Source organism: Mirounga leonina, unplaced genomic scaffold (genome assembly GCF_011800145.1).
Source record: "Mirounga leonina isolate KUSES-001 unplaced genomic scaffold, KU_Mleo_1.0 Mir_115, whole genome shotgun sequence".
In the NCBI taxonomy this organism is placed as follows: Eukaryota; Metazoa; Chordata; class Mammalia; order Carnivora; family Phocidae; genus Mirounga; species Mirounga leonina.
The window spans coordinates 13,823,510-13,850,417 of NW_023270268.1; the positions used below are offsets into that span (position 1 = coordinate 13,823,510).

The window sequence follows — 26,908 nt, forward strand, 5'->3', positions numbered from 1 at the left end:
CCCAGACCAAAACCTAACATATTTATATGTCTTAGCCCTGGCACATTCCTTTTGTTTAAATAACTGCTTTTAAGTAAATATTTATTTTTCCAAGTCTTGCCCTAACTCCTTCACAAATCAAGGTAGTCAATGGCAATAGCCCCCCCTCCCCCACCCACTGTAATCCACATATAATCACATATATTGCTTTGTCAATTGATTATAGAGTTATGTATTTGTGTTTTGGTTTATCAGTCACTTCCTGGTGTTTTGATATTTGCTCCCAATCTTAAAGTCCAGAACAAAGACAAATAAATACTCTCCACTTTGTTTTCCTCTTTCAATATTTTAGAGGTTGGAAAATTTACAAAATAAATATCCTCTCAACCTTCTTGTGAAAGCATTGCAAAAGAGAAGAAGAAAAATTGAGTAATTGTTTCCCCAAATTTAAAAATACCCAGTAAGGCATATTCAAATGACAAATAGCTGTACTGATATTACTTTAAAAATAATCAGACAGCAATCTAAAAATACAGGTCCATGGGTCTTAATTCATTATCCATTATTTAATTTCATTTGGAGGGCAAAGCTAAATATATTTATTCTATTTGCACAGAAATAAGAGAGTCAATAACCTAAGTGTTGGTAGATAAGAGATTAACAAAATCATTTCCGAAGGGCATTTCGTCACTACCACATTTCCTCACAAATCCAAAACTATTTGCTGAGTATGGTTCTTGGCCTTGGTGGGAAATAGCTTCAGTGGAGGTGGAAGGAGATGTTTTCAAGGAAAGCAGAGTATTAGTTTAAAATTCCCCAATTACCTGGTCATGGCTGAACTTCTATTTACCAAGAACTGGCCAGAAAAATTTGGCAACACGGGAGGTCACCATCCTGAAACCTACCACTTCGAAGTTTTTGAGATTCCCTTCGCTAACACTTCTCCAAAAAAAGCAGCTACCTTTATGAGATTCATCACTGATTCCGCCAGCCACATTGGGTTCGAAGGCCCAGCTAATGTTTGCTCATCGTCCTTTTGGTCAATACCTGCGTATCTGCCCGTAGTCCCAGGTAGGCCTGCTCAGGACCCCCAAACAAAAAGTACACAAATCCCATTCGCTAACATAAGCTGGACTGAGTTCTCAAATTTGAGTCCCATTTAGCAGAGTCTTCCTCACAAGGCACCAATAAAGGGGTATACCGAGGGCAAACCCAAGTCCTGTGTGGCTGGAGTGCACAGAGGGCAGTGTGGGGGTGAGGAACGGGGGAGCAGAGGGGCACTTACGGTTGGCACAGCTTGATTAGGTCCTGGTCAGTGGTGCCTGGTGGAAGGCCTCGGATGTACAGGTTGGTTTTACTCAACTGTTCCCCGCTGCTGTTGCTGGTGCTGTTTGTGCTGGGGCTGGGAGGAGCCATGGGGTGGGGAGCTGGTGCATAGGACTGCTGGAAACAGAAAAGGCTGTTACTGCAAAAACAAAGCCAGCACGCATTCACAGGCCAGCAGCTCAATGCACCTCGAAAGCAAGGCAAGCTTCCCGGCCTCTCTGACCCACACATGCACACACATCTTTATATCCCCACCCTGCGTACTTCTGAGAACATCATTTGCTCCCCCCACCCCGGACCTGCATTCAGATCGGTGTACGTTGGCCATAAGTGGGACAAAAAGAAATTCGCAGGTGCTCCTGACAGTGGTGTATGGCTTCTGAGCTAGTCCGCTGGGATTTTCCGTAGGCCCATAAAGTAGCACGGTACCTCCCTCCCTGTTAGAACCATAGTTCATTCACTCTTGGCACCAAAGCCCTGCTCCTAGTTCGCTTCAGCAGCCACACATCTTTGCCTTGTCTCTACTCCTTCTTCCCTCCTTCTCTCCAGCAAAACAAAACACAGAATGACACACTTCCTCTTATTATTGTCTTCACCACTCTCCAACGTAATTCCTGATACATAGAAATCACTCTATAAATAGTGAATCTATGAATGAACAACCAGATGGATGAATCTATCTTACCTCTTTCTCCCACTCCCAAATTTGCTTCTTCATGGTGAATTCCCTTTGTTTGTAATACTGAGCCACAAATCTCTCACTACAGTCAAGATTCCCTTTCAGTTATTCTAGGATCTCAATCTAGGTAGCACTCCAACTTGGAGGGGATAATTCTTTGTTGTGGGGCCCTTCATGCTCATTCCACTGTACATCCTCCATTGTTCACTGCAGGATGGTAACAGCATTCTTGTCCTTTACTCATCAGATTCTAGTAGCACCCATCGTCCAGCTGTGACAACCAAAAATATCTCTGCACACTGTCAAGTGTCCCCTGACAGGGGGAGTGGGGATCTTCCCCAGCAGAGAACTACTGCTCTAACCTGTCAAACTATTTTATAACAAAATAAAAAGATAGAATGATCCCCAGCAACTTGAGGGTCTTTATAACTATATATGCCAGAATTAATAGATATATTACTCATTATACATTATTTCTTTGTCCCATAGGCAAATCTTCAGAAGTTCTAAAATTACACTGACTATCTAGGTTTGCATCCTGCTGTGCTCTTACCAGCTGTGTGACCTTTGGATGGTGTCTTAACCTCTCTGAAACTCAACATTCTCATTAATATGAGGAGGATAAAAATAGTACTCTCAATAGTATGTCACAGGGTGTCTGTGAAAACTCAATGAGCTAATGTAAACAAAATGATTCCTGGAAATTAGTAAGTTAATAAATGTTAGCAATAACAAAAATATAAGAATAATAATATCAATATTAATGATAATGATAATATTGTAGTTCTTATTTGTCTTGCCAGTGATATTAGTCTATATAACTATCCCAGATATACTCAATCATAACCTACAATGTTAGCTAAAGGCACAATGAACACATTTATCAAAATTCCAGTGCGGAAAGTTTTAGCCATGTTTTAACCTGAAGACACATTAGCTCTTTTATCAGGAGTGGGAGGTATGTACTTATCAAACAGCAAGTAGGTGCTTAATAAATACTTAGGCTATACTGTGTACAATAAATAACTGAATGAACGCAACACTTAGCCCACAGCAAGAAGAGGCCAAGTTTTAGCAGTATCCAGCCTTGTTTCTTGTTATAATAGTCTGTTTTATACCTTCCAGAATGATCAGATTTGCCCCAGTCAATATTTCCAACTGGCTATAAGACAATGCCTCTTAGACACAGTATGCCAAATGAAACTCATAATCTCTGCTTTCTCATCTCCCAATTCTCCACCCCAGCCACCCAGCACAACGACCCCATTTCTTTTAGTGTTGCTGACATTCATCAACCCCCATGCTAGAAGCCTCAGTATTAGCTTCATCTGTTCCTTAATTCTAAATCTCAAAATAAAGTCAGCTACCAAAATCTCTGAGGGGTTGATAGAAGCTTCCTTGTCTCTGAATTCTCACTGCTTCCTAGGCCAGGGTCTGGTCCACCTTGTAGATCCACCAGATCTACCATCTGAACCCTTTTCCCCCTTGCTCTCCTCTTAGGGAGGAAAGTGAGGGAGAGCATAAGACAGAGTGATCACATGCAAACACAAACTAGTCAAGACTGTCCTGGGCAGTTTCTTTAAGGAATGGGGAGGGCGGACAACAGACATGACAGGAGCAAAACCCAGAGCCTCCTCCTTTGAAATAAACATTTCCTCAACCATTTCTTAGGTATTACCTCATTTGTTACCAACATTTATAATGTGGAATTTTACAACAAATTACACAGGAGAATACTTTCTGTCCCCAATGTTTGAATAAAATGAAATACATCCATTGCCTTTTGGAATTTAATATCTGCATAAAGCAGCATGAAGTTTCTTGGCTTGCATGAAAAACTATTCCTCCTTGATCTACGAATTCTGTTTCGGGGTGCCTTGGTGGCTCAGTCAGTTAAGCATCTGACTCTTGATTTCTGCTCAGGTCATGATCTCAGGGTTGTGAGATAGAGCCCCAGGTAGTACTCCCCGCTCAGCCCAGAGTCTGCTTGTCCTTCCCCTCTGCTCCATCCCCCTCCTCTGCCCCAAGTGTGCATGCTCTCTCTCTCTCAAATAAAATCTTAAAAAAAGAAAAAATTCAGTTTCGCTCCTTGCACGCCCCATGACGCTTAAGCTCTATCTCTTTACAAGTCCTGCACTTAGTAGGTGTTCAACACATCCTTGCTAAAGTAGCATCCTGGTCTCTGTATCTCCCAATGGGACAGATGGGATTTATCTTTTATTTCCATTATGTGCTTTATTTTTTTTTAATTTCCCAGGGCTTTTTAAAAGCTGTTTGTTACTACTTTCACCTCCCCTCTCTCCAAATTCTTTGAATTCCATTCTGTACTCAGGCTTCTTTGAAAATGAGGCTTTGTTTAAAGCAGTTTTTCCCACTGCATAGCTTTTAAAACTACCAGGAAGCCAAAAAAAAAAAAAAAAAAATGTCTTCAGCTTTATGTATCATAGATCTGATGGACTAGCACAGACTGAGTCCTTGATTGATCAAGTAAGAGAGCATCCTCTACAGGATGTTCAATGTGTGTTTACTTACTTCTCCCCCCACTACCCTCCAGGGGTCTTTGCAAGCATTTCCACAGCTAGAATACCATTTAGTAAATTGCATGGTGCCTAAAACAATAAATATGCCCTCCAAAGTGCCCGATGTATTCACTAGGATAAAATAAATAAATAAACAAAACAGTCAAAAGCAAGTCAAAGTTGTGATGACCATAGGGAACTTGTATGCATGGAAATGCAGTATGTAATTTATAAATAGAGATAATAGCACCAGGCTGTTGTGGAGAAATGATGTATTTCAAAAGCCCTTTGAAAAAAAATACACAATCAAAAGTGGTTTTCCACGTCATATTCTTGTTTGTGAGTTCTAGAAGTTCTGCGGAAAGAGGTAGACTTTTCCAGTGTTACTGAGCCAATCAATACACAGATTTTAAGACCCAGTGCCCATCTGTCCCTAATCCTTAATATTTCATTTATCCTTTGATGATATACTGAATAATTCAGGTAGCGGTCTGCATTGTAAATCATTCTTTGGTGTTAAGAATTATAAATCCCCCCCTCTCCACCCACTTTCCAAATATACATCCTTTCATCAACAAAACATTGGCAGAAGGTTCCCGGAACGTCTGACAAATGCAAAGGCCTAAATGAATTAATTGGTGAAAAGCAAAAAGCAATGTTGTATGCTCTGGTACCAAAGACAAATGACCAAACTACAGCATCTCAAAAAAAAAAAAAAAAAAGGAGCAATCATCTTTAGAGGTTAATGGGTCACAGCAACCACTTTCCTAATTAAAAGTGGCTCTGATTCCTTCCTCAATTCTTTTGTCTTTAGATGGAGTTGGGATTTTATCATCGATTAGCTTTTGAAGCATTTTGAGGCACTAAGGAAGACATTTTAAAATGTTAGTAAAAAAAAAAATTTATTTTCCCTCAGATAAAACTGACTTTGCTATATTGCTCAAAGTCACACTTTATAAATCCTATTTAGGAGCAATGACTTACAGAGGGGGTTACTGAGCATTGTAATGTTGCACTATGGCAGGGCAGGGAGTTGCTATGAATTTGCAGTGTCACCTTAGCTAAAACCAGTCAAAAGGGCACATTTTCAGAAAAGGGCCTTCAGATGGCACTCTATTGAAGGAGCGAGATCGCATTTCTCCTGAACCTGCACACGCTTGGCAAGTACGCAGATTTCCCTCAAATGTTTATTTAGAGTGGCATGGCTGGGAGGGTCTGTTAGGTGTCACAGGATGGGGGTGAAAGCCCTCTGAACCACATGTTGGAGCTGCCCCATTAGTGGATCAGTACCAGTGTCCTCTTTGGGAAATTAAATAAAATGTCTTGACATCCATTTTGGAAGATAATGATTCTAATAATCACAGGTAGCATTGGTGGTGTGCTTCCTAAGCATTTTATGTAACAGCCCAATGAGGCAAATAATACTCTTCTCATTCACAAATGGGAAAATGGAAGTGCAAACCAGGCAGATGACCTTCTGAAGGTCACGCAGCCGGAGCCCCAACTTGTACCTAGGAGATTTGACTCCAGAAGAACACGCAGTCCCCCCTCCACACTCTAGAGCTTCACGTATTAATGACAGGGGCAGCAATAAACACAAACGGCTTTCTGACCGTGAACTTTGGGGGATGACATTGAGGCTCTGGTGCATCCAAGTACAAGGAGGAGACAAAGAAGGATGAGGATAAACAGCATACAGTCAAAATGGAGGTTAATAATAAGCCTTTTCCTCTATCAGAATTTAAATGAAGTCCACTTTAAAATTTAATTTCAAAGGGGAAGTGACCATCAGAAGCAAACTTGTTATGAGTTTTTCAAATAATGTCAAACAAGTGGGTCCATTTGTCAAGATTCATGGTGTGCTATTTGATAACAGGAAAATGAACTAGCTTGTAGATCATCCTAAACAGCTGATTCATTTAGTGTGCTTTGTTAATATGCCTCATTTTTCAAGTTTGAAAAGTGAATCAACCGGGTCCTCCTACATTCTTATAAAATGTTTGATTTGTGTGTGTAGGTCTGGAGGGAGGTTCATTGTGTTTTTAACCCCTAAGTATTTTGGAGGATTTACCAATTTATGGATATGAAAGATACGACTTATAGTTTTGTTTGTTTTTCCTCTTTTTGCGTTTTAGCAGAAAGCATTTGATATATCCAATAAGTGCTGCTCACATATCAATAGGGTAAAGCAAATCATTAAAAATCATCTTTCATACAGTATCAAACATATTAGATGAAAAAAAGGCAGGGCTGTAATACACACCTACTAGCTAGCTCATTTTAAACCGGAGTTCTCAAACTTGTCACTATTGACATTTTGGACAAGATAATTCTTTGTTGTGGGGGGCCGCCCTGTGCACTGCAGGACAGCACCCCTGTCCTTTACTACTAGATGACAGGTGCACTACCCTCCCCCCAAGTTGTGGTCAGCAAAAATATTTCCAGATATTTTCAAATGCTCCTAGGGGGGTAAAAATGCTCCTGCTTGATAATCACTGCCTTTAACTGATCCAACCCCTCTCCTTGAAGAACTAATACCAATACAGCACCCCTCATGGAATAATAATAGTAACTCAATGGCCTACAACCCACTTCATTGAAAAACCCCCCTCACCCACCAAAGTTCAACTTCTTACCCCCAAGTAGATATGGTATTCACCTCCCCGTGCCTCTACCCTCCTTAACTAAGACGTTGGTATGCCAAATATCATCTGCAGCAGACTAGGTCTGAAACATACTTCTTCCTCTTATTGAAAACATAACTCTTTTACAAAGAGAATTTTAAATATTTTTTGCATGCAATTCCCCTTGGCTGGGAATCACAGGGCTTCGATGCCAAACTGCAGTCAATTCTATTCCCGGCATCTGGTTGCTGGCAGGATCCTGAAGCAGTTGGTCTGGTGGTTTTTTGGAGTAGCCTTGGACTCCATCACACAGCAGTCTGTTCTGCTGATGGTCTCCCCAATTTGTTTTTATTCATCTCCAGTGCAATAGAATTTGTACTCTTTTATCCACTCAAGGGTAAAGCCCTGGATAAAGTCTCCTATGGGACTGACATGCCAAGTCTTTTACTATCCAAAAATGAATACAAATCACATTCCTGTCTTAAATCATACATTATTTAGCCTGCACGTACACATGCAATCCATTGCTCAGTGGATAACACTGCTGCAAGCTATTGAATTTCTCTCCCAGACAGTATAATTTCCACATAACCTTGCTTCTGCAGACCTCTCCTCTAGTGTGAACACAACACGAACAAGTAGACATGGCAAGAACTGTAGCAGTCACTCGAGAGCCTATAATAGCCTCGAATGAGGGTGTGTACAAATATTGTCCATGCGAGCAAGAATAAATGCAGCTAAATGAATATCTAAGGCAAGATGTGCGATTTTAGCCATGGTTGCATGAACCAAATATATGCTAGCTTTGCAATTTTATGCTAGGCAATTGTCCCTCCATTATCTAGAATACGACTATAGAAAACAATTGTTTCGATTACACCTTTTATAATAGAGTTCGGTGAAAACCTGCACCACTTCTCTTTTCCTACCCACAGATCAGATAAGGAAATGAGCAATAAAGGACAAGACTCCTCACAAAAGGCAATCACTTGCACATTCTCTGTCAATGGTCTTGGTAACAGCCACTGTCAACAGTGGTAACCTGGTGTTTAAGAGCTCCACATTGCCCTCTGGGAATCCTGCTCGACCACTAACTAGGCACTTAAACCTCTAGTCACGAGTAAAACAGGAATTGCAATGATCTCACCTCATAAGACTGCTGTGAGGCTTTGGTATAAAAATTACATATAAAGTATTTAGCACAGTTCCTGGCACAGAGTCAATACTCAATAAATACTTGTTGATCTTATTATTTTCATCAGCATCATCGTGATGCAGATCCTTAAAAGAGACACTACACTCTCAATCCCAGTTGGAGTAATGTACCTTTAAAGGGGTGCTACAAGAGTCAATTGTTTATTTTTTTAAGCGTGGGAGCCACTATTCTTGAGATGAAACTATGTCACTAGAACTGTGGTTTGTCATTTTCATCAAGAATCAAAAAGTAATAACTGAGCACTGATGAAACAATCATTGTGGATTGAATGACTGATTAGTTTCAAGGTATTTACAAATCACTAGTGAGGTTTTATTAAAATTCTGTTAGGATGAGATTCACTTTTGCTGTAAATATTAGTTTTTAAAAACCTCAGCAGATTGCATAATCACACATTGCTCTGTGCTATTTACAAATAGGATTAATCTAAAGTCATTGAATTCCATTCAGAGGTTTGGATATTAAATGACATTTTAAAATTCATGGTACTTGGAAACACAAGTAAATTAGTTATTGTTCCTTTCAAGCACCTATAATAAACAATTTCCTTTAACAAATTTACAAGCTAGAGAAGAGTGGCTGCTATAAGTGATGGCAATGGCCTTTTATAAAGATTGCTCAGTTCTCCAAATGCCGATGACATCTGGCCTTTGCTCCCATCCATCTTTTAATTCGGCCAACTCTTGATCTCTTTAAGGAAAAATAAGCAAAATTAAAATACATTTCAAAATTTGAGGAACTTAGGGATATCATTTAAAGTTCAAGTCTACACTTAGAAAATAACCCCAACAGCTCATGATTCCAATATTAATAAGGATTGAGTCCTCATGCAAAGAAAAAAAAAATGAGCCCTGATTGGTACCCAAGGTAGAGATTACAATGTCATCTATACTATGAACAGTAATTGTTAGAATTCCCAGAAATATCAAAAGTGACTATAATCCCGGGATGGGACCTCTGTTCTGTTTGTCCCAGGTATATCTCAGAGATCAACTCAAATACATGCTTTTGTAGTGGGCTAGAATCTCTGGGAAAGACTGAAAACCCAGAACAGGTCACCTAACTGCTCTGGGAGAGCCAACGGTCAGCATCTCAATTCCAAATGCAATCAGAGATAAAGATGAGATCTTACAAAGAGTTAAACAATTACACTTGAGTCACATTCTTATACCTTATAAGATATGTTTATTTTATTATTTTTAGTTTTCTCCCCATAATCTCTATTTTGATTCTTTTCCTATTTTTTATAATATCCTATGTTTCCTAATCCAATTATCTGTTTCCCTAAAACTACAATCAGTAATTTATTATCAACAATTGGTTACCCTAGCTTTATTAGGTATGCCATCCTAAATAGAATGAAGACCAGTAGATGCAGCTTACAGGGCACCACTCTAAGATATGTTGCCCTAGTACTATATTGCAACTAAATGAACACTTTCAAAGTTTTCTTCTTCAGCCATGAAAACAAATTTAATGAGCCATTTCCACTCAATTGACTAATTTCCATATTAACCAATCATATTACTGACTTGGTTACCAGTAGCTAATGGGTGATAGAAAAGAAGCATTTTGTTTCAAGTCGTGTACAACAAAAATTACTACCAATAATAGAAGGCAAATCAGAACACCAAATGGTTTTAAGACTTTTCTGATATACTAAATGATTCAGTCCAATTAGATCAGAATTTACTTTTTCTGAAAGTAAATCCATGTTGACTTAGGAGCAATGCAATAATAGCATAAAGAACAAGTGCAGTAAAATGTGATTTCTTTATTGAGGCTTTCATTCCACATCCATAATGTCTCTCCAGCCCCTATCTAACCCTGACTTGCTCTATTTCCCAGTGCTTGTCCACCTCTCTTGCCACACCATGGTGACATCTGAATTTATACTTTATTTTGTCTTCCTTCCTTTACTTAGAATGCCTGGGCTGCATTCTTATGCCTTTTTCTAGGGTGACTCTAAAGTGTATCTTACAAACTGGGGTACTTTTAAGAGCAAAAGAGGGACTCATTGATAAATATATCGGGACACAAGTTATAAATGGAGACTGTCCAAAGAAACTTGGAACACATAGCCATCCTATAATTATTTTCTATTTGTCTAAATCTCGCACTTTCATCTAGAGTCGCCTAAAGTTTCACCCCATATCATAGCATTATCCTTTTATTACTTTAGACCTATTTCATTTATCCCTCTTTTTTGGTTTCTACTAATTAAATATTCACAAAAGGTTATAAATAATTAATAAGAATAGCAATGATTAATATTCATTGAACATATACTATATGCCAGGCATTGTTCTAAGAATTTTATATTGATTTATTTAGATGATCTCAGAACTTCTGGAGGTAGCTATTATCACTACCCCCATAATGAAGATGAGAATACAGAGATTTGAAGAGTTTAAATGACTCTTTGAGGTTGTTCAGCTACTCTGTGACAAAATTCAGAACCTGAAGTGAGGCAGTTTTCACTCCAGTTAATTCCAGATTTAATTGTAAATATGTGCAGTCCAAGATGGTAGCCACTAGTTATACATAGCTATTTAAATTTAAATATAATTGATGTAAATAATTAATTAAAATTAAAAAGTTCAGTTCCTCAGTCACACTAGCCATGTATCAGATGTTCAAAAACACGTGCTTACTAACTGCTATATTGGACGGGAAGACATAGAACATTTGCACCATCACATAAAGTTCTGCTGAACAGAACTGATGTAGACCATTCTTACAGATACAAGGCATCATCTCGCCAGACTATACTACACAACTGCAGTACCTAAATGTGCTGAGCAAAATAATGGTCACGATCTCTATGCTGTTATCCATAGGGTTTTTTTAAGTGCAATTAATCTCCTTTCAGTAGAGACCATATTTAAGTTTTTTTCTCCTTCAGGAGTGGGTCTAGATTTTGGCATATAAAATCTCTCTTCCAACTGATACCTCGCTTAGCCAAAAGTGGAAATTATTAAAAGCTATATCCAGAAAGTAAAATATAATCTGTAAGAAGCACAAGATGTATTTTATTTGTTTTTAACCAAAACCAAAGTTTCATCTGTATTTTAAAATTTCTTAATACCGAGAAAGAAGAGCAACAGAGATAAACTGCTGGTACAGAATAAATGTCTCTGTCTTTGGCAGGCAAGCTTCTGGCCCAATGAAGCTCTGCATTTTCAGTACATCTTCTACTTTACCTGCATATCCCAAAAGAAGAGCACCCTTACTCCCCACCTATTATATACTATTCTACCAATCTTATTTCCCTCTAAACTGAACCAAGGAATAAAAGGAGAATGCTTTCTTACAGTGAACTACAGAGGCAATTCAGCAAATTCATAAACAATAACCTATATTCCATGACATAAAATAGTTACATTGTTTTATTAGCCAATTCATTCATATTTTATTGATGTAGTAAAATTAAATGTAAACAGAACCTACGCTTCAAAAGTCCTAAATCTAAGAAATTTGGACTATAGAACAAAATAATTTCCTCAAGAAGACAATGTTGGAACACAAATCAAAAATGCAACAGCAATTAATACATGCAAAATAATTGCTTCATTATAAAAACTGGAAGGAGCACTTGTGCAGATAATTTTCTGTGAATATATTTTCAACATTCATTGTGTTTTGGGCCATGAGATGATAACTATGAGAATAAATTAATGCTCAAGTTCAACAAAAAGTGATCTGATAATAAAATGAACATTAGGCATTTTATATTATTAACATCTTTATTAAAATTTTTAAATCAGAAACTTATATTTATACCTTCAAACTTTTATTTCTCATATTTGTAAACCTGTATGAAGTCTCCCATTTTCAGTATATTTTAAGTCAATCTGCCTTGTAACTTAAAGAATATTCAAAATAGTACAGACGCGTCTAATTTGTTGTAAGATTACTGGATATACTTTTTGCCCAGTGATATTCTCCATAATCAAGGCAACAAACTATCTCTACTAAGACAGTACTGCTTCTCCTTTTCCAAATTACTCCTGTTCTTTTTAAATAAGTGACTGACACTTCAGAGACTGGCAAATAAAGGGCATTTGCTTCTGATTGGTAGACTCTCCAAAGGCTCAAGAAGAAGGAAATATTATTATCATTGTTATTATTATTGCATAGTACTAAGAGCATAAATGCTGAAGCCATACCACCCAAGTTCAAATTCTGCTTTACCACTTATTATCTGTATGGCCTTGGGCAAATTACCTAAATTCTTCTGCCTCAGTCTCCTCATCTGTGAAACTGGGGATAATAACTACCTTCAAAGATTATTAGACATTTCAAATGAATGATTATGTGTAAAGCAATGAGAATAAAGCCAGGAACACAATAAACCCTCTATGGGTGCTTGCTATTATTATTACATAAATCCTAAAGCATTTTACAATACCCATTGTTATCATGAACAATAATGTTCTTTTGAGTAAGAGGAATATTGGTTGGTCTATTGAATGATCTAACAAACTCTGGTTTGCCTAGTGTAAAATCTTACAATCCAAAGTCCACTGATGCTTATCCAACTGAAATTCTCTAGATTAGAAATCAAGAAATGTCATTCTTCAATAGACTTTAGGCTCAGTTAGTGCTATTTTAGCTACTAATACTGATTGCCTTCAGATAAACTGATGAGAAGACTCTTAGAAGAATTTTTTAAGACAAATATAAACTTTCACAGGGGAAGTCATTCTTAGAATACACAAATTCTAGGAAAATATCTACAAATTGTGAAAGTACTCATTAAAATAAGATATATCTTATTGCCAGTGGAAAAAGCTTAGATCAGTTAAATAACACACTAACTACTAAATGTCCGTGCACTTAACTGAAAGGACTTTTATATACAGAAAATATGCTGTATTAATTTCATAGCTTTTAACTCTAAAAATAATTAGGTTTTTAAAAATTGTTGCCCTGCAAGGATATTTTGTAGGTAAACAATTACTTAAACCATTTATTTCAGTTTAATTATCACCCTAATTTCTAGTAAGTTGTATGATATGTGCCCTAGGGTAACTGTAACAAATAGTCTACAGTATAAAAATTGAATAGTCATACATTTATACATTTCAAAGTGCTTATGACACATCTCCAATATTCCAGAAAATTATTTTATTTCATTTTTTTTTCAGTTTGGAGAATTCTATGTATACTTCAGCAAACAGAGATAAAAGCTTCTTCAAAGGTATAATTACTAAAAGAGTTTTCCAAGAGTACCATTCCTTTGTCTCCTCAAGAGAAGCCTCAGAGTTTGCTCTACTCAGTAGAAAGCAAATTGTTTGGAGTGGGGGATCAAAACAGAAAACTAACTGAGAATTACTGCTACTATTCCAGTTCTGTGAGGAAACCACAAAAACAAAAGTTCCTATATATAACTTTGCTGATTTCTGAAATGTAAATACTCCTACAGGGTGGGCTTTAACCTACGAAGAGTCGAACAACTAGCTCACAAAATTTCTGAGAATTTAGTAACCAGCTCTCACATGCAGTACCAGCCACGTCTGGCACCCCATTATATTGAAAAATGGAAGTGACCGTAGTTGAAATGCTATTTAATGGCCCAACATCCTAGAAGACATAAACAAAAGAAAGAGTTTATATGCCTGAGTAGGAAGGAACCTAGGAATACCCTATGAAAACCGAATATGAATTTCTTGATATCTCTGTCTCAGCTGCTAGGCCCAGAGGACACCATGAGAGAGTACATGGGTGGAATGTGCAAACCGATTTAGGAAATCTCCACGATCTAATGGAGGAATGGTACAGAAAACAGAAGAACTTCCTGAAGAAAGATGGGACTCAAAGAGAACCTTTGTGTCCATTAGCCAACAGAAAAAGAAAAGTCACCCAAAAGAAAGTAACTTTATGTTGTCATTCCTTGAGGACAAACACTTAGGGTCTACTTTAAACTCTTTGAGGGCAGAACATTAACACCATGGATTTGATCACATCTTAAGCAGAATCAAAACAGAGGCAACCAAACATAAGAAACTAAACTATGACAGCATCCATCATTAAAGCAAAAAGTATAGCATTAATTACTAGAGTGATAATAAAAGCTGCCTCCTTGAAATCATAGTATCAATAGTCTTATAAGCATTGTTTAATTTAGGAAATGGGTTAATTAACAGCTTGTGGTGTTAAACATTTTAACAAGCTAACTTTACATATTACATTTTATATATATCTATGAAAAACACATATGTATCCCATCACCCTTTCTACTTATAGCCAATATCATACAGAACCCCAAATTTTGGCTGATAATGGGTAAACAACTTGTTCAAGTTTACAAAATCTGTACAATGTAGCAAAGGCTAGACTTACAGCTCCTTATAGATTTGCAAATGGAGCAAATAATTTTTGTTTGTTTGTTTCTATACATAGACTTCCTAAAGCTGCTGGCTTTAAGAATTTCTGTCCAGAATTTTGACTTGAAGGAGGGATCTAATTAAAGAAAAGTTATATTAAACCAAAGAAAGACGAAAACCTTCTAATTTTCAGATAACCAATACAAATTTAATCCATACTACAACATGTGTAAAACAGAATTCATCATGTAAATTTGACAGTAATATACAACTAAATATTATTATGAGAAAATATTTTAAAAGATAAAATATCCAGTGACAATAATTCCTTAAAGTCCTAAAGAAACAAAATTAGAGAAACAGTGGAGGCAGTTGACAGTAGCAAAGAGTACTCAGTACATATAACTGCAAGATAGAAAACAAAGGAAAGATAAATAGAGAAATTTGATATGCACCAAAATGTGGTCTATATTTACATCTATTAAAGTATAAGAGAACAGGGGTGCCTGGGTGGCTCAGTCAGTTAAGCATGTGACTCTCGATTTCGGCTCAGGTCATGATCTCAGGGTCGTGAGATCAAGCCCCACGTCAGACTCTTCACCCAGTGGAGATTCTCTCTCACCTCTCTTCTACCCCTCCCCACTGCTCTCTCTTTCTCTCTCTCTCTCAAACAAACAATAAAGTACAAGAGAACACAATGCCTCCGTTCAACGCTAATTCTTAAGAGATGTCTGTCTCTTTTATTGTAACCTATGCTCTTCTGCTCTTCACAGTAAGTAAAGAACAACATATTTTACTACTCAGAGTGATTGTTTTAAGTATAGGAATAGAGAGAGTTGCAAAATGGTCAAATTTTATAATCAGTGTTCTCAGAGGTAATAAATGAAATTAATTTGCTTTCTTTTTCTTGTGGTTTCCAGAAATCAGTAATACTAGAGATAAAAACAAAATGAGAAAAGAGACTAATAACATAGATCTTTCTTACCAGAGTGGTGACTTTTACTCAAATGAATTATGGTCTATCAGTAAACTCATATTTAACACTTTTTTTTTTGGCACGGGGATATTATTTATCCAGTGAAAACAGGCATCTGCTGGTGTTATGCTCTGATTGCAACAGAGGAAGGTAAAGATTCCCAAAACATAGACTATATCACAGTGGCAGAACTCCTTCTTAATATCCAATATTCCAATGTAGGCACAAAGAAGCATGAGATTCTAGCACAGCTACTTCTGGCGCGAAGCACTGTTTGGAGTATTATAATATTCTAAAATGTTGACTGTCCACACACTCTGAGGTTGGCTAAGCTATGTGCAAAGGCACATTTCCTTTTATTTATTGGATTCCACTAGCCATTAATTTAAATCAGCACCAAGGCTTCTGGCAAAGCTAGTTAATGTCATTTGTTAGCAATTTGAGACAGACAAACAGATACATCTTTAATCTTGGTCACTGTTTATATTGTGGACACGACTTTCAATCCCATGTGAAGACAAAGTAATGACCCCCTCCCCGCAAAAAACACATGTTTTGCACTTGCTTTCTCTTGATTAGAAGGATGAAAATGGAACGAGTCAATGCGTTCCATTTACTTTGAGCTACTTATCTCACCCTGGCAGGTCAAATAAAGATACGACTTGTTTATGAACTGAATGAAAATAAAGATTATGTTTGTAGCTGATATGCCAAATTCTTGTGACCAATCAATATCCCTATATCTTATCCCTCCCTGATCTTACAGATTATTTGTTATTGAAGACACAGAGAAATTGGGAAAATTAGGAAATTATCCCTGACATTTCAAGTTTATTCATAATACACACTTAAATTTCAGTGTGTGGTCTTCCTGTGAACTAGAACACATCTTATTATAGATTCTCTTATAAAACTGAATAAAAATATTTAACATTTGTTTTGCTGGCAATGAAGTATTGATAGCTGACAGTCAATTCCTCTCATTGGCAGTAATTCAAGATCCTTTGTGTACTTCTGAAAATAGTTTTCTCAATGAAACTAGTTATAATTCCTGAAACTCTCCAAATAGAACAATGTTACATATCTACATTTTCCTGACTTTGGTATATAGTCTGCTGTGATTTGGATTTGAACCACACATCTCTGACTTAAACCAGTTTCCAAGTTCTACTTGTATTTCTCAAATTCGATGCTATGCAGAAAATGTAACATTTTTATTTTTAATTAATTAATTAACTAACTAATTACTTAATTTTTAGAGTGGGGAGGGGCAGAGGGAGAGAGAGAATCTTAAGCAGGCTCCATGCCCAGTGCAGACAGAGCCTGACTCGGGGCTCAATCTCATGCCCTTGAGATCATGACCTGAGCTGAAATTAAGAGTCGGATGCTTAACCGACTGAGCCATCTAGGCGTCCCATATTTTTCAACTGAAGTATAATTGATACCACGTTACATTAGTTTTTGGGTATAAGAATCATTCTTTTTGGCTAGAATTTGTGTGTAGGATATTAGGGAATACGGATGTATTCCACTAATATATAAGCCACTAATATACATTCCCTGATTATAATACTTCGAGAATTAGAATATTATAAAGTAGAGCCAAATGACTGAAGATAAAAAGTCTGAACACCATGAAAGTTGAAAGCAACCAGATGCTTTCTTAGTCTGTTGGGGCTGCTGTAACAAAGCATACCACAGACTGGGTGGCTTATAAACAATAGAATTTTATTTTGCACAGTTTTGAAGACTGGAAGTTTGAGACTAGGGCACCAGCATGTTCAGGTAAGGGTATTCTCTTCCAGCTCCCAGATTTCTCATTGTATCTTCACATGATGGAAGGGATAAGGGGACTCTGTGGGGTCTCTTTTACAACAACACTGATCTTCTTCATAAGGGCTCTACTCTCATGATCTGAGCATCTCCCAAAGCACCCCCTCCCAATACTATCACGTTGGGCATTAGCATTTCAACACACGCTCAGGGAACACAAACATTCAGACTGCATCAGATGCTGAAGTACAAAATGATTAGCATGGGGCGATACATGGCCAAAGGTTAAGATTATGTACTTTGTGAAAATTAACATCTGCCCCCCAACATAGGGACAGATCCAGGTTTTGCAGTGCCTAAAACTTATACAGTTTGAGAGACTCATTAAAAAAAAGAATATTACATTTCTTTTTTTTATTTGTTATTAACTACAAACACATCATCTATCTTACATAAAAACAAAAGACTCTGAAGGTTTTAGACCATATACCAGATACTGTTCAGACTAGTGCCAAAGCATTAATCATAAATTATTTTTGACAAATCCCTTTCCTTGTGTTGCATTACCCTGAAATACTGTTCCTACCACCTCATTACATATCATATCAAATTTAAAGAGCTACAAAATAAAAATTTCCAGATAAATAATACTATTATTTAGATGTTAAATATTACTCGTTTAAGCTATAAAGTGGAATTTGTTTATACTCTACGGATTTGCAATTCAAATTATTTTACCTTCCCTCAATAATATTTGCAAACAACCAGTGAAGAAATTCAGGGAGGATAAGAATCTAAGAATTACTGGCAGAGGATCTAATATTAAAATTTGTTGTAAATTAAAAAATAAATATAAATAAATAAATAAATAAAAAGAATAAAAGAATAAAATTTATAAATATAAAATTAGTTACAAAAGTGAATATTTACTTAGAATGAAAAAAGAAGTTACGAGAAGTCACCAATTTTAAAAGCTGATAACAGAAACATCAAAAAATGCTAGAAATAACAATATTAACTCCCTGACACACTTCAAAATAATTTTCCCTCTTTTTTTTGTCTGCATACTCTTTGATTGCCTCATCATATGGCAGTAGTTTCATAATATTTTCTTTTTTCTTTTTTTTTTTTAAATTTTATTTATTAATTTGAGAGAGAGAGACTGAGAGAGAGAGAGCATGAAAGGGGGGAGGGTCGGAGGGAGAAGCAGACTCCCTGCTGAGCAGGGAGCCCGATGTGGGACTCGATCCCGGGACTCCAGGATCATGACCTGAGCCAAAGGCAGTCGTTTAACCAACTGAGCCACCCAGGCGCCCGTTTCATAATATTTTCTATAAAGAGAATAAAAAGATAATTCTGCGTGTCCTCTAACGCTTGATAGAAATGCATTTTTTTTTTTATTGATAGCTTAGAACAGTATTCTTTTCAGCTTTACAGCTCATTAATGGTAATGGTTTCTAAATTGTTAGAATGGTAAATTTGGGGACTAAATATTGGGAAGAATTTTGCATAGACCTGTCCTTTGGCTTTAGATCTTACAAATCTTTTTTTCGTTCTACTTCCCATATACTTCCAGTGTTGGGCACCAGAGGCCACACACCTATCACAATAGGACCTAGTGGTAGCATGTCCCTGCCACAATGCCCAGGACATCAGTACAGTGGGCAGTCTAGAAACCATTCTTATCACAGAACAGCTAGTGATGACCAAATGCGTATCTCGTTAAATCCAGACTAAATGCCTCTCCCATCACCACCTGACAAAGGGGAAAGTGCAATGGGGAAGCTGAAGTGGAGAAAGACGAGGGCCTTAAAATATCTTTCTTTTGCAAAATTTCCAAACCCATATCACCATGTGAACACATTGCTAGGCAATGGAGGAATGTGGTTTTGGTCGGGGGTAAAGTTATACCATTTGGATGGTGCATCATTGGCCGTTTTTAAGGAGAAGGATACAAAATTAAGACACAAGATTAGATAGAGAATCACTGAAAGGCTGGGGAAATGGTGGGGTCCTAAAGCTTAAATTTCATTAGCTTCTAGGCAACCTTGCAGCCACTGACTCCTCAGCCAAACTTTCCGGCCACCCCTCCGTCTCTGCCAATAGGTGATCTCCCATATTCACAGGTACGTACCTTGTGTGATCATTTGTACCTATGCCTTCCCACTTGCTCTTCTGTCCTCTGATGTCCTTTTCTGGGCACTTTCCTGATGGCTCACTGTGCTGAAGAGCACCATCAAGTGTTGCCCCAGGTCATGGCATGAACACGTCACAGTACATTATGCCTTGAATGTTCAACTTGAATTTAGCAGTCATCATTCACAGATCAACTGTGTATTGGTGACTTAACATCTGGATACATCTGTTTTTTATTTTCATGGCTCTGTCTCATTCAGGCACCAAGTTCTGCTTATGCTTCCTTCTCAGTGTCTCACACATCTGTCTTTTCCATTCATTTCGCTGTTACTATTCTTGTCTGGGAGCACTTCACTTCACATATGGATTAATGTAACCGTCTCCAAATTGTGTTTCCTGTTCCCAAGCTCCAAATACTCTAATCTATCCTGCATGCAGCCTTAGATTTATCTTCCTAAAACAAAAATTAATTTTCACACTTCATCCCCATGTTAAAAAAAAAAGGAAAATCCTGAAATGTTCTTCATAGTCTAAAGATCACCTTCCTTAGAATGACACTCAAGGACTCTGGAGCATTTTCATAAAATCTCCTTGACCATTAGCACACAAAAATATAAATTCTTATTTCCAAATGTTCAAAACTTTTACTGTTTGTTTGCAAGCTATTCCAATTTATTTCTGCAAATTTAAAATAATGTGATGCTTTTTGCTGAAAAGGAAAATTATTGCACTGTGCACATCTGAGTACCTATTAAATATCACTTCCAAATTGCCAATTTCTACAGTTTGCTTGCTTTTCACCAAAAATTCCAGCACAACTGGGCACTTATGAGGGCCCCATTGAGTAATACCATCTCAAAGGGCAGAAATATATTTGCATAATTTACATTTACAAAAGATGTGAGTTATGCACATCTTCATTAAGCAGGAGAATGCTCCGGTGTGCATCTAAATGGCCTGGGAATTGTTCTTCTCAGCATTCATCAGCCATCCCCTCATTTTATTCTATTAGAAGGGAAGGAAGAGCAATGCAGACTGATCAATGTGCCAGTGAGTTTTATGGCTGTATTTTAGAATGACCTATATTAAAGGAGTTAGGCAAACGTAAGAGAAATTTACTACTCACAGGATAATGGCTCTCTGTAGCGGAAGGGTGTCCCAAACATGGCATATTCTTGCTTTATTTACACCCCCATGCTTGACTGATCATCTTTCTCATATTTTGCCTTACTTTTGATAGCACGGATTCTCTTGCCTTATTGATCTCTTTATACCCTTATCATTTTCCCCTGAGTTATTTGGCATGATGACAGTGGTGCGTCGCCAAGGCTGATTTAACATCATCTCCCAAATATGCAGCACTGAACTCAGAGTCGAATATTTTAAAGCTGAAACATGTAACACATCTGTCAGGCAATGGTACAAATACAGTCACTTGTCAGAACTAATGAATGAGGTAATTCAGAGTACGGATAAATAGCAGGAAGACGGAAGATGCTAGAAATGATGTTTCGCCAAAAAAGCATTTCTGAGTAATTAAATTATCTGAGGAAGAATGAGGTTTCTTTGTTTTTAGTTCTAACTCGTTTTTTTCTCCCACAAAAAGACCTTGGTGGTAATACCTAGAGAATAAAAAGTGCAGTGAGAAGCAGATTCAGCTACTCACACGTCAGTGGAAAGAGTGGGTGGTCCTTTGACTGTGGTCTATCTCTCATGGGAAGGATATATTTTTCTCTAATATTTTGTAAGACTTGCTTAACCAGGTAGTTCCTCTTTACTTGATTACAGTCCAATCTTTGTTTATTTTTGCAAAAACCTCATTATCGGATATGACCAGTCACAGGATAAATCCAGAAAGTGCAGAGATGGTTCAATGATTAGGAATGGACACAGGTTGCCAGTCAAAAGTACCTCATCTTAAAATTTTGAAAGAATTCTCTACAAAGAGAAAAGAATATCCTAAAGTTGGTTCTTTATATAGCGTGCATATAAGTACATTCCCAAAGAGAGAAAGGCATGGAAGTATAGATGTGTCGAGGTGTGCATAATTACAGAAGAGAGGTTACAACAACAGCCTAGAAAGAGAAAAGTTAGGTGAAGGGAAGGAAGTTGGAGAAGGACCATGTCGCTGATGCAGACATTGATTACTTTCATGGGAAGGAAGTGCTTGACTTTACACAGGATCTCCTCAGTTATTTATAACTTGGGATGCAGCATTTTAAACAGTGACTAAGTTCTGTGAATGCCCCTTGCACACTCAATTCTCTTCATCTGGAAGCAGAGTTGAAAATCCAACACTGAGGATCCAAGGTAAAGATAACCTGGAAATCCTACTAAGTACCATCTCAATAAAAGTTATCACTAATGTCATTGAACTCTGCATTTATCTAGAATCCCATTGTACTGCTATTCCTACTACCACTTTTGATATCGCAAATGATACCAGTGTGACTACATATAACTAAAACTCTACTTATAAATATTTGAGTTTGTAAATCTTTATTAAGATATGAACACAGGGGTGGTGCCTGGGTGGCACAGTTGGTTAAGCGTCTGCCTTCGGCTCAGGTCATGATCCGGGGGTCCTGGGATCGTGCCCCATGTGGGGTTCTGCACTTAGTGGGGAGTCCGCTTCTCCCTCTGCCCCTCCCCCCGCTTGTGCTCTCTTTCTCTCCCTCTCTCTTCCTCTCTCAAATAAATAAATAAAATCTTTAAAAAGAAAATATGAACACACATTTTAGTCTGCACCTCTTCAAGAGTCTACTGGATTTCTCCCAATTTTTCAGCTGCAACTCATTCTCCAACAAGGGGAGAGAAATTTTGCCAATGTTCCAATAGGGCCACCGATCCTTGTTTGTGCAATCTAACCTAATGGTGGTATTTGAGAATGTTCTAATAAAGGCATTTGGCAAAAGAGGAATCTACTGTGTCCTGATGCATGCTATTGCACTATATGGTATGCCCTCCTCCTGGTTCCCCAGTAGCAAAACCTATTTATTCTGACTCAAATTTCACCTCCAATGAGAAACCTTTATCACAGGCAGATTTATCTCCTCCCTGCTCAAGGCTCTAGGGGACATTTTCCTCATGCCTCTGCTAATGATAAATATTTTGTGCAATATTTCATCCTTCAGTAGCTATTTCCACCCCTGGCATGCTGGAGAGCTGAGGACAGGGTGTGCAAAGAGGCACCCCCTCTGATCCTCAGCACTTACATATATACTTAGGATAAATCTTTCAGTTGGTACTTAATCATTCTCTGGATGTTGAGTTTTGCCATAAACATCTTGTCAACAATGATTATTCTTGGGAGATCCAGGAATAATCCAGAAATCTAACCCCTAATTATATTCTTAGTTTTATTAGGTAAATGTATGTTGCATTACGTGGTTGTGAAAACATGGCAACTTGAGGAGAGGTTATACTTGCCTTTCTACTCATGAGGTCCTGTAGTAAGAACAGAGAAAGGGAGCTATGGAAAATACATCTCCTCATTTCTTCTTCTTCTGTAGCTCTCTGCCAAATACCTGCTAGCCTCCTGCTTATACACACAACCATAGCAGATGGGCTACTCCAAAAGAAGTAAGCATAATGGCTTATGGAAATACATTTGCTCATCACTGGCTAAGGAGTATATACTCAATTTTTTTCAAACATAGGGCACTCATATATGTCTATCAATACTAAGGCAAGTGAATTTCATATTTTAGGTCTCCGATACATGCATAAAGTGAATTTTGCCTATTACGGAAATACAGAAGTAAAGAGTGATCATAAGATTTTTGCAAATGCATGTAAATAAAGGTCTCTTCTGTTCCAAAGTAAATTTATATATATTTGAATTAAAGATTTATTTGCCTATCAACTTTGAGACTTACATGTTTTAAATCTTGATGATGATAAGGGCTTATTGAATAATTGGTACAATGTAGTTTTCCAACTACTCTGGTACATAATTTATTTCTTACTATCACTTTCTTTGATGGATATGGAGCATGCAGATGCACTTCTTTTTGCTTCAGATCAGATTTGTGTGTGTGTTTGAAACAATAAAAATTCCAATCAATTCAGTTACTATTTGCGAATGGTGGTGGAAAAGATCCATTCTTTGCTGGAAAAGAAATGTATTTGCAGCAAATAGCCACCAACTTTAGTAGAGAAAATTATTTGCACACTGAACAGGGAAAATGCCAAAGAGAAGAACAGAGCATCTGCTGTGGACAAGGGTATAATTATCTTGCTCATCCAAACACCGTTGGGCATAAAAGTTTTACTCTCTCTCTGGCAAGATGTTCTGCTCAGACTTTTAACAAAACACTATTAGCAAATAACCAATTTGGAAGTCCTGTCAATAACAACAGTACGTCTTCTGGACCTTTTCCTGAAAATGGAAAACAGGTTCTAATCTGATAAAATGATGAACCATTTATTTACATGCCAAAATGATCAAAAACATCAGTCTCATCCTGTTGTAAACTTTTGACATACCTCCATACATTGTTTGCCTCAGACCTGAGAATTTTCAAAAGAAGAAATTCTCTATCCTTCTGGTTCTAGAAAATAATTTATTGTACATTCCTATGAACTACTTTCTGACCCTTAGTGTTTTCTTTCTACATATATTGAGGTAATCATTACTTTTATGTCACCTTAGCTTCATTTAGAAAGAACTATGAGTGGATCTTTCTGGTAGACCAGATGGATGAAAGAAGTCTGTTTTTGATGAACAGATATCATTATCAAAGGACAGCTGCTCTTCAGATGCTGTTGTTGCCACTTCCAACTTTCCCCTGACATGAGATGGGCAAGAGACTTGAATCTACTCCTACAACCATCAAAGAAATGGAGGTTGGACTTCCATTTCCAATTGCTTACATGCACTTGCTGTGTTGTCTTCTTTTAAAAAGAAGGAGGGGATAGGAATCATGAAGCTATTTCCAATAAATGCCCTTAATAGGAAGGCCTGCTAAAACAGCACCATGCCACTGTCTTTTCAAAACCTTCCAGCAGCTATCAGCAACAGCTGATAAGCTCCAGCTAATTTGAAATCGTGTGTTCTCTCCTGAGAAGACCAGACCACACACACAGAATGGAAAAACACCCAGTGAATACCACAATTTCCCAAACGGTGGGCTGGTCATGTTCTGTCTTCTGTGCCTAAAAAATAATGTATCATTTTATTGAGAATAAAAGTTTTACCACCTATTTGAACTTTAGTCTTAACATTTTATTCTTTGGGAGCAGAGGGGAGTAGATATCAAATATTGAAGTCAAGAGAAGAAGCAGAAGTGACAACTTCCTCCAAGTTTGGTGGTACCAGACACTGGCATAAATTCATCCATGTGGCTGTCTCGAGGACATATTCCCACATGAGACTCCAAGAGGGAAAGTGTCACAGAACTGACAGATGGGCTTCCCTTGCCTAGATCAGCCTAATGGAGCTTTTAGGCAATTTGCATACTAGCTGTCAGTGACACAGGTGTGTGTCAGGGACTTAAGAGAGGCCAAGAGAAACGTTATAGAGGATATAGCTTCATGACCAATCCATGCTTGCATTTGTTCGTTCATGCTGATAGGTGATATTTGTCAGGAAGCCTGCAGTTTAATGGCAGCACTGTTTTTATTGTTTGTCTTCTGAGTTTTAGTCTGCAGCAGTTCAGTGTAGGTTCAAGCTAGAACAATTTTCATCCCAATAAAAGATTAATACTGAAGTCTTGCTCTTTCTGTTGGTGAATCACACCCGAAATAGCTTTCACATGCATTCAATTTGTACTACATATACATTAAAAATATTGGCTTGTTTCTGGACTTATGGCTAAAGATTTAAATATTGAAATGTTGAGAGCTGCCTGGCTCTATCACAATCTCACTATCTGAAATAAAGAAACAGGGGCTGCCAAAGTCAATGTAAACATTCCTGCTGCTCATGATATCCTGGAAAGTTCCCCCTGTCCCCTAGTTCTACAACCCACCTATGGCTGTGCACTGGATACTGAAGCTAATTAATTAATTGAAGTAGCATCACACTATGTGTCAAATATATCATGTTCTTGCAACTTGCTCTTTTGACCTTGACCACATAAATTATCTGCCACTTTGGGAGGCGGGCACATTGGTAGCTCCAAATGAACCACAGCTTCTATAATCTACCCTCTATTGCAGTGTCTTCCCACATTAGCTCTAAGCTTGGCCCAAAGACTTGTTCTGACCGACAGATATACACAAGTAAGCAACAAGCAGATGTTGATGAGCACTTGCACACTGGGGTTTATTCTCTTGAGATATTCCTTTTTGGAACCCAGCCACCATGCTGTAAGGAAATAATCCCAACAGAATAATCTTTATCCAGATAAGCTTTAGGACAATCATTTGTACCCATTGTAAGGTTGTGCTAAGGATTAGGGCTGAAACATGTGCTATTTTGTCACAGAAATATCCTGTAAGACAGAGAGACCACATGGAGAGACTCTAGCGGATGAGACCCCATAGGGAGAAAGAGGCCATGAGGAGAACTGAGCTGTCCCCACAGAGCTCTCAGATAAATGGAGCTAGACAAGTGACCCCACCTGGTACCATGCAGAGCAAAAGGTCTGAGAAATCAATTCAGAGAACCATGATGTTATTCAATAAGCCAACAGTTTAATAAGTAAACAATAAATCATGATTATTTTAGCCACTATGTTATCTATTGCTACTTGTTATACAGAAATAGGTGAAATAGTCACTTTAAAAAATCCAACCATTTGGGGCACCTGGGTGGCTCAGCCGGTTAAGTGTCCAACTCTTGATTTCGGCTCAGATCATGATTTCAGGGTTGTGAGATCAAGCCCTGTGAGGGGCTCTGTGCTGGATGTGGAGCCTGCTTGAGATTCTCTCTCTCTCCCCCTCTGCCTCTGCTCCTCCCCTACCCCCACGTTCTCTCTGTCTTTCTAAAAATTAAATAAATAAATAAATAAATGCAACTATTTTCTGAGATACTGATGGAAGCTAACTAACTTGTTGTGTGACATTTAATCTGCCAAAGGCTGTTTTCTCATTTATAATATGAGCAAGTTGAACCAGATGACCTTGAGGTTCCTTCCAATTCTGAGATTCTATTTCATTCTGTACTGGGATTAGAATAAAGGTTGGTAGTGATCTGACTGCAACAATAAACTAATTATGTGACATTACAACCTTAAAAGAAAGGGATTTTAGTTGGCATCCATGTTCTAATATAAACCTACTGGATTAAAAAAACAAAACCAAAAATACTTTCTTTATAGAAAAGGCTTCTAGCTCAGCCTCATCATAGCTGAGCATTTTGATGGAGATTTTTCAACTCTGTATCGTGTATATTCTGAAGAAGAAT

The 26,908-nt window shown here is 37.6% G+C and overlaps 1 protein-coding gene across 13 annotated transcripts in view; it reads right to left on the minus strand.

The window, feature by feature from the left end:
* The window catches only part of RBMS3 (RNA binding motif single stranded interacting protein 3), a 739,797-nt gene that overhangs the window by 587,579 nt on the left and 125,310 nt on the right, over window positions 1–26,908 (minus strand). For 10 of the 13 annotated variants that reach the window (XM_034993406.1, XM_034993350.1, XM_034993370.1 and 7 more), the window contains exon 2: window positions 1,265–1,422. In XM_034993406.1, the coding sequence (XP_034849297.1) occupies window positions 1,265–1,422 (158 nt within the window). The remainder of the gene's footprint in view (window positions 1–1,264; window positions 1,423–26,908) is intronic. The other 3 variants (XM_034993359.1, XM_034993384.1, XM_034993408.1) reach the window with 1 other exon arrangement.